General features: G+C 48.1%; 2 protein-coding genes across 2 annotated transcripts; both read right to left on the bottom strand.

Annotated features, from left to right (window-relative positions):
• Window positions 1-2,404: 2,404 nt before the first annotated feature.
• On the bottom strand, window positions 2,405-4,131 carry LOC134029191 (P2Y purinoceptor 13-like). Its single transcript, XM_062473218.1, has one exon. The coding sequence runs from the start codon at window positions 3,570-3,572 to the stop codon at window positions 2,598-2,600; it is 975 nt and encodes a 324-aa protein (XP_062329202.1). The 5' UTR covers window positions 3,573-4,131; the 3' UTR covers window positions 2,405-2,597.
• Window positions 4,132-5,453: 1,322 nt separating this feature from the next.
• p2ry12 (purinergic receptor P2Y12) lies at window positions 5,454-7,715 on the bottom strand. The gene is made up of 3 exons (XM_062473050.1): window positions 7,646-7,715; window positions 7,134-7,395; window positions 5,454-6,846 (listed from the first exon to the last, which is right to left on the bottom strand). Exons 2-3 carry the CDS (start codon window positions 7,380-7,382, stop codon window positions 6,004-6,006), a joined length of 1,092 nt encoding a protein of 363 aa, XP_062329034.1. The 5' UTR covers window positions 7,383-7,395; window positions 7,646-7,715; the 3' UTR covers window positions 5,454-6,003.
• Between the last annotated feature and the right edge of the window lie 1,279 nt (window positions 7,716-8,994).

Consider the following 8,994-nt stretch of genomic DNA (forward strand, 5'->3'; position numbering starts at 1 on the left):
AAAGGAAGGTTTAAACCTAACTTAATCTACCATGATTCATGTGTAGAGAAAGAGACAGAGAGAGAGACAGAGACAGACAGAAAGAGAGACAGAGAGAGAGAGAGAGAGAGAGAGAGACAGAGAGAGAGAGACAGAGAGAGACACAGAGAGAGAGAGAGACCAGAAGAGTAGCCAAGGAGAAGAAACCAAATATCCACATTGTCTTGTATATCATGTATATGATGTAACCATCATCTGTAAGAACCAACCAATCAGACCACATCTTTACCCTTACTTATCAGATTGGCTGACAGGAAGTCCCAGTGAGGTGATAGGTTGACTGAAGATGCAGAGAGCAGCGCATGTGAACGGCTGAACGTATCAAGACAACATCCAATAACATTGTAGTTTAAATGATGCCAATATAAAAATTATTAATATTATTCAATGAAATGTATCATAATAACACCTTGATGAGTCTCCCTGACTGTGTATGAGCTTAGCTCAGTGGGTAGAGTGTTTGATGGCCACTGTAGGGGTTGCAGGGTCAAGTCCCCCCAAATGTTGTAAAGTAGTCCTTCCTCTAATGGGACAGGTGAATCACAAGGTAATCAAATGTTTTATCAGATATCTTGACAAACAGTAGAAAAGGTGACACTGCCTCAGTTGTGTAGAAAGTACATTAGAAAGGCATGTTCACAAGCTTTCAGAATTTCCTGTTTGATTAGTTGAGACATTTCCTATCTCCGCATGAGTCACTGTTTAATACAGAGCAGATCCCTGGTGAAAAGTCGTCATAAAACCTCAAAATAATCTAGTCAGTTAAAAAACATATAACCAAGGAGTGCAGAGGAGGATTGAATGCAAAGTGTTTTATTTAGCAGGTTTTATCCAAATCAATGTACAGTTCAGGGGGGATTTGAACTTGCAACCTTGTTACAGTTTTTCTCGATTGGTTACACACATTTTCTGAATGCATACCTCATACTCTCAGAACTCTACACACAAATCAAAAAAACACACACACAATGGGCAAAACCCCTCACTTCTCCTGCAAAATTAAACTTAACATTCAAAACAATGTTATTTAATCTCAAAATGGTATTTTGTTTTCAAATGACAAACACAAACCATCATATGAATAGACATTTATAAGAACCATTTGAACACTAATGTGCTCAATGTAAAACACTATGATGAATGGAAAACACTTCTTCTTCATTCATCATAGTGAGTTAGGCCTTTTTTTGTTCAGTGTTACACTTACTACAGACAGTACATACATAAGTGTGTTGTAAAATATTTGAAAATATTATTTTTATACTCAGAACACAGAAATACACGGTAACAAATATGTTTTACGTATTTTTCCCAGAAAAACAATGTACACAGTGTACATCCCAACCAACACAAAGTTGCACATACAGTGGTCTACATACAAAACAACAGAATAATTTACTGTATAGCGTATACAGTTACATTATTATTATTTTTCTTTGTATTTGCCGTAATGTTATGGCGTTATTTTCTAGGACCATGTTCATGATTTCAGTTTCCTGTTCAGGAGACAGAAGACATTCCCGACCACCTTGTGTTGGTAATCTTTCAGTTCTGCCAAACAAATAGTAAAATACTGTAAATACTGTGTAGGAATACAAAGTAGGAATACATTTTCCAAATACTTGAAACATACTTTATTTTTACAGTCATACAGAACAGTCCACAGGCAATACTGTACTACTGTACTCATTGAGTACTGTATTGATATGCAGTAGGCCTACTTCAATTTTGTAGTGAGAGTAGATTTCTTACCTATTCTCATTTCGGAAAGTCCGGATGATGGATGCTACAGTGTACCTGCTCAAATTTGTCTGTACTCTTTGCCCAGCCTCCCTCATTGTTAGACCATGGTTGACTACATGGTCAACCAAAGCGGCTCGGATCTCATCAGAGATTATGGTCCTTGGCCTTCCTCATCCTCGTCCTCCCTGTCCTCCTCCTCTTATTCTCACCCCTCTGCCTCTGCCTCTGTTTCCTATGTTGGCATCCATTGCTCAAAAACAGAAGAGGTCACCTGTTGCCCTTTTATGCTAAAGCTCTGATTGCTAATTGTAAAACTGTGTGACAGGTGTTTGTCCATGCAATGAGTCAGTGTGCGTATTTGAATGGCAGTGTGTTCCTTGTGAAAACAAAAGATTTTCTTCATGAAAATTGTGCCAAATGCAGAGAATTGTGTGTAGTGTTTTGAAAAAAGTGTGTTTTAGAACTGCAATTTGAGTGTAAAGCAGGAATTGTGCTTGTAGATTAGCAGAATTGGTTCATGGGGTTGGTGCATGAGTTACATGTTGTGGTCATTGTGTCTCAAGTACCAATATTTGTGTGAAAACAATTGAGAAAAACTGTAAATGCTATGAAATGAGTCATAATAATACAAATATTTGATACATTTTGCAGACTTTGCCGGGGAGATTTGAACCATTTAAACATGAAACACATCAATTTAGCAGAAAATGTAATCCTAAACAACAAACAGTAAAGGGAGGGATTTAATCCTGAAACCTATTGGATCTCTCAGCAAGTGCTGTAACCACTGAGCTATACCCCAGCCCTTCGGCTTATCAAAGTATGGCTTCGTCATTGTTTGTAGAGGACTGGGAATTGGCCCAATCCCCAATACGAATCATCTCTCTGAGCTTGTCTCTGAAAGCCTTGCACAGGAAGAAGTATATGAATGGGTCCAGGCAGACGTTGGTCATTGCCAGCAACACAGAGAAGTTCTTGGCAAAGAATAGTTTGGTCTTGAGGCAGCTGGGCTTGTCAGCCCGGAGCCTCATGTAGGGGATCCGCAGGACGTGGTAGGGAACGAAACACAGCAGGAAAACCATGACAACCACAAACACCCGGACCTTAACCCTCCGGTTCCCTTCATCGTTGCTGCTCCCAGAGTTCTTGTACGACCGGAAAACCTTCCTGGCTATGCACACGTAGCAGACCCCTATCAGGACGGACACGCACCAGAAGATTGCGTTGTTGACCCACACCACGTTATGGTGGAGTGTCTTCCCAGCGGGGCTCTTCATCTTCATACAGAGGTCCCTCGACGCGTTGACAGGGACCTGATTGGTCAGGACGATGGTGGGCAGGACGTTGGAGCTGATGAAGAACAGCCAGATGGAGGCGGAGATGGTCTTGCTGAGCACCAGGCTCTGGCAGGGCCTCCAGCCTCCGGGACGCACCACCTTGAAGAAGCGGTCCAGGCTGATGAGGCCCAGCAGGATCACGCTCATGTACATGCAGCAGTAGAACACGGGGCTCGACACGCGGCAGGAGAAGGCCCTCAATGCCACGGGACAACCAGGAATTTGCACGGCGGCGTACAGAGGCAGGGTGAGGGTCATGAGGAGGTCAGCCACCACCAGGTTCTTCAGGTAGACCATGAAGGTGGAGGAGGAGCGCAGGTGGAGGCACACCCAGGCCGCCACGCTGTTGAGGGCCATGGCGGGGACGAAGAGGAGAAATTGAAGGGTGGAAAACACCATGTGTGCAGTGAACTCGTCCAAACCACAGTCCAAAACAGGAGAGGAAGACGACATTTTTGTGAGACTCTTTTTTGGTGGAATCTGTGAATTTGGTTAGCGAGAATAATGGTTTAGACATTTTTGAAATGTGATTGCTTTGTTGGAGTTATTAAAATTATGTAATGTTCATTTTACAGCAGTCGGAATCACATTAATCATCACGCTCAACATGTGAAAAGCCTAAAAGGCTATGCGGAAATGACATCTTGTAAACATGATAAAACACAGACACGGGTGACAGAACTTCACAAATCAAATCAAAGACCGAGATAACATCGGTTGATTAATAATAAAACACTTACATGTGAAGCTGTTGACTAAATAGGTTAAGAGTATGAATGTAGTCTCACCACACTGAGTGAACTGACAGTCCAGATACTTGTACAAACACCTATAAACGGCTTCCTGCTGTTCAAGATCAGATCAGCCCTTAAAGGGGAAGGGAGTGTCACAGGGGCCAAGCCACTGTCTCAGCTAGCTTCGGTTCACCATACATTAATCAACTGGTTGCACTGCAGAATGATGTGGTTCCCCCTGCCTTCTAGCTGAGATAAGGCTGCTTTGTCATGTGGCCATAGTGTGTGCTGACTGGTCCTTGACTCGGAACCACCAACATATATATGTATGTATGTAATACATATATATTTACATTTACATTTAGTCATTTAGCAGACGCTCTTATCCAGAGCGACTTACAGTAAGTACAGGGACATTCCCCCGAGGCAAGCAGGGTGAAGTGCCTTGCCCAAGGACACAACGTCAGTTGGCATGACCGGGAATCGAACTGGCAACCTTCAGATTACTAGCCCGATTCCCTAACCGCTCAGCCACCTGACTCCAACAGGGACGCCCCCAGGCCCACTGGGACACCCCCGGGCCCACTGGGACGCCCCCGGGCCCACTGGGACACCCCCAGGCCCACTGGGACGCCCCCGGGCCCACTGGGACGCCCCCGGGCCCACTGGGACGCCCCCGGGCCCACTGGGACGCCCCCGGGCCCACTGGGACGCCCCCAGGCCCACTGGGACACCCCCAGGCCCACTGGGACACCCCCAGGCCCACTGGGACACCCCCGGGCCCACTGGGACACCCCCGGGCCCACTGGGACGCCCCCGGGCCCACTGGGACACCCCCAGGCCCACTGGGACGCCCCCGGGCCCACTGGGACGCCCCCGGGCCCACTGGGACACCCCCGGGCCCACTGGGACACCCCCGGGCCCACTGGGACGCCCCCGGGCCCACTGGGACGCCCCCGGGCCCACTGGGACGCCCCCGGGCCCACTGGGACGCCCCCAGGCCCACTGGGACACCCCCAGGCCCACTGGGACGCCCCCAGGCCCACTGGGACGCCCCCAGGCCCACTGGGACACCCCCAGGCCCACTGGGACACCCCGGGCCCACTGGGACACCCCCGGGCCCACTGGGACGCCCCCGGGCCCACTGGGACGCCCCCAGGCCCACTGGGACACCCCCAGGCCCACTGGGACATATATGTATATAAATACATATATATATGTTTCTACCTTTATTATGTTATATATGATAGAGAGATACTGTGTTTGGAGAGGACAGGAAATGTGGAGAGAGAGAGAGAATGACATACGGTAAGGGTCTTGGGCCGGATTCGAACCCAGGCTGCCGTGAGGCCTCAGCCTACGTGGTGCAGTGAGTCAATGGGACGCCCCCGGGCCCACTGGGACACCCCCGGGCCCCCTTGCCCCCCCCCTAAAGGCCCACTGGGACGCCCCGACAGGCCCACTGGGACACCCACAGCTACTTCTGATGCTTGACTTTCTACTGTACTTTCTATGTGCCCTGTTTGTACGTGGCCTTGGATTAAAACGTCTTATAAATTAATACAATGCAAAAGTTTGAAATGAAAAAAAAAGGATCCAATCATTGTTCAAATGTACATTTATGCAAATGACAGTTTTTAAGGACAGTGGTTTGTTAAAACATACTAATACCGTTTTTTGAAAGTTTCCTTCATCTTCTTCTCTGGTTGCATCTGCTGCTGTCTGACAGAGTTGCTCTCATTCGCTCACAAGACAAGTACAGACACAACTTCTCCGAACACTAAAACAACATTTAGTTGAACACAAAAGTTTGTGTCCACATGTTCAGTATGCCATATTCTTCTCAGTTTCAGAACACTTCACCCAGACACCCTCAAGAGGGCAGTGTGATCACAAGAGAGTAAACCAACTGTCCCAACTTCCTTCTCTGGTGCCTGATGGATAAAAAGCTAAAAACGACCATCTCCACTAGACCTGTTAATAATGATTACAATAACATGTTCACTTAGCGGACGATTTAATCCTAAGCAATAAACACTACAGGGTTTACACAGTTTTAACCTGAAACCTCTCGATCTCTTGGCAAGTGCTCTTAACCACCGAGCAACAACCTTCCCCCCCAGTCCAGTTTCGAACCTTCTGTTCCACACTCAGCTGCAGGCGCCTCCCACAGGGCTCAGCGCGCTCGTGTTCGAGTCCGACGCCCGGCCGGTCAGCCAGCCGCAGGTCCCGGGTGGGAGACTCAGGGTACGGAACAGCGTGCTCCTGAAGGACTTACACAGGAAGAAGTAGATGAGCGGGTCCAGGAGAGAATTGAGCGAGGACAGCCAGAGGGTGCTCTCCTTCAGCTGGAAGAAGAACAGCTTCTGTCCGCAGTGGAAGAGACGCCCGTGGGTCTGGCTCATCGTGTACGGCACGCGGGCGAAGTGGAACGGCACGAAACACACAAAGAAGACCGCCAGCACGAGGAAGACGTTAGCGTTCACGCTCTTCCTCCTCCGAGCCTGGCGCTGACCCCCAGGGCCCGTGGGGGTCCGCCGGACCCCCTGCCCCGGCCGCGAAGCCCTGGTCCGGGCATACGAGCTGTACAGCTCTTTGGTGATGAGAGTGTAGCAGACGACCACGGTCACCAGATTCCCCCAGAAGATCACCTGGCAGACATGGTTGACCACCTCGTGCCAGACCAGCCCGGGACGGCTCTTCAGGTCGCTGCACTTGAAGTGCGCTGAGGTGGGGCTTCGGTTGGTCAGGACCACGTTGGGGAGACAGAGGCCCAGCAGGGTGACCCAGATCCCCGCAGACAGCAGCTTCCTGGAGGCCAGACGGCCAGCGTTGGTGCCCCTGAAGGGCTGGAGGGTCTTGCGGCAGCGGTCGACACTGATAAGGCCGAAGAACAGGATGCTGATGTACATGGTGAGGTAAAACAGCACGGAGGAGACACGGCACACAAACACACCTAGGCCCACGGACGCCATGTTGGAATCAGACAGCACCTGGAGGAACATGCTGACGTCAGGAACAGGAAGACGTCTAACAAGGTTGATGTTAGACGTTACGTGAGGACATCTAACAAGGTTGATGTTAGAAGTAAGGTCTAGCTCAGTGGTAGTGCATGACAGCAGATCAAGAACGGTTACAAATCCGCCCACCTAGGTTACAGGTTCAAATTTCCCCTTTGTGTTGTTTTGGATAAAAACATCACCTATACTTTTATATTAACAGACACGTGACGTCACGTTTGTGAGAAGTCTTGTTCAATAATTTGGGTTGTTGTTTGTACCTTGAACGGGAAGGTGAAGGTCATGAGCACATCCGCCACCACGATGTTCTTCAGGTAGATGATGAAGTGGGAGGTGGAGGGCGTGCGGAGGAACACCCACACGGCCAGGCTGTTGAGTGACAGCCCCAACAGGAAGAGGAGGGAGTACAGGACAGGAAACACCACAGTCTTCAATGCGTTGTCACGGGAACAGCTGCTGCTGTGGTTTGGGCCGGCAGGGGAAACGGGGAAGCTGGTTGCGTTGTCCATGGAGGCAGGAAGTCTGTTCAGAAAACATGAGACCCAGTGTTTACTAGATCAAATATCAAACGTTGCTGGAAGTGAGAGAGTTGTCTCTCAATGCTGCAGCTAAATAAATATCCAACCTTATTGCACATGCAATTAATACAAATACAGAATTTTTAAAATATAAAAATATATTTTTATATTCCAAAGGCAGTCAAAAAGTTTACTATGAATATATAGATATTTTTTAAACGTATCATAGGCAAGGCTGAATGTATTATACCCACAGGTTGTTGCTGTATCAAATAAATTCCTAAAAATGTGGTCTGGTAGTTCCTGATGAACTCTCTTCTCTTCTCCTTTGCTCCTTTTCGTCTCTCCGTCCAAATTCAGGATGGGTAGAGCTCTTTCAGTCAGAATGGAGGACCTTGGACTCCTGCAGGAGATGAAGACCTGTTTTCTTCTCTTCTTAATTCCTGATGTGTGTGCGACCCGCTGAGAGGGGAAAGTGACAGCGTCAGACTCTATTCCTTCTGCTTTACACTTCCTGTCACGCCATGTTGGCTCGAGGAGCCGTCTGCCCCCCAGGATGCTCAGATCCAGACAGTTTATTAAGCAACTGGGTGGAAGTTCACTTGTGCTACATCTCAGAGTCGCACAGGATGCATGTCAGCAGTGCAGTCCAGTATCCAGCCTCCAAAACATTTTGATTTGTTTTATTAGTTTAGCAGATGCTTTTCTCTTTTTTCACAATGGACAAATACTGCATAAAGTATATAAAGTCCAGATGAAGATCTAGGACCAGAAGTGCAGAGTTATAACAGCATCTCAGTGGTCAGAGTCGAGGAACGTTCTATCTCAACTTCAGTGCAAGACCATCATTTTAAATCAAATCAAATTCATTTGTATAGCCCTTTTTACAAGCAATGTCACAGAGGGCTTCATTTTAGCCATAACATAACATAATACAGGGCAGCCAAAACTCTGTATCTCAGGTGCAACTACTGTGGTTAAACTATTTCATGGGTGCAGTCTCTTGTCAGACAGCACTACAACAGGATCTGTTACACAGCGTGCAGAGAAACAGACTTGGGTCACAGGAAGTAAACAGACTTGGACATCACAAGCAGTGATGTTGCTCAGTGGTGCTTCCTGTGCCCTCAGACCAGGAGCACAGGCTTCCTGTGCCCTCAGACCAGGAACACAGGCTTCCTGTGTCCTCAGACCAGGAGCACAGGGTTCCTGTGCCCTCAGACCAGGAGCACAGGCTTCCTGTGCCCTCAGACCAGGAGCACAGGGTTCCTGTGCCCTCAGACCAGGAGGAGCTTGAAGAGGCGTCCTGACACCTGATGGAAGATAGGGATGCAGTTGTTGTCGTTCATTTTTCTCAGTGCTCATGTCTGGACTTTTGTTTGTCTGGATGGATCTGTCTTGAGTAATGTTTGTGTCGTCCGTTGGCTTGGAGACAACCTGTGTGAGTTGCTAGGAGACGTCTTGGAGGATACTGCAGTCAGCTCTCCCCTGATCAGAACTTTAGTTCTCTTTCACATGACATCAAGCTGGTTTTACGACGGTGAGCAGAACTTCTGGACGTGATCCATCTGTGCTGCGCAGCACTGCTCCTGGAGGAGTTTCC

Source organism: Osmerus eperlanus, chromosome 11 (genome assembly GCF_963692335.1).
Source record: "Osmerus eperlanus chromosome 11, fOsmEpe2.1, whole genome shotgun sequence".
In the NCBI taxonomy this organism is placed as follows: Eukaryota; Metazoa; Chordata; class Actinopteri; order Osmeriformes; family Osmeridae; genus Osmerus; species Osmerus eperlanus.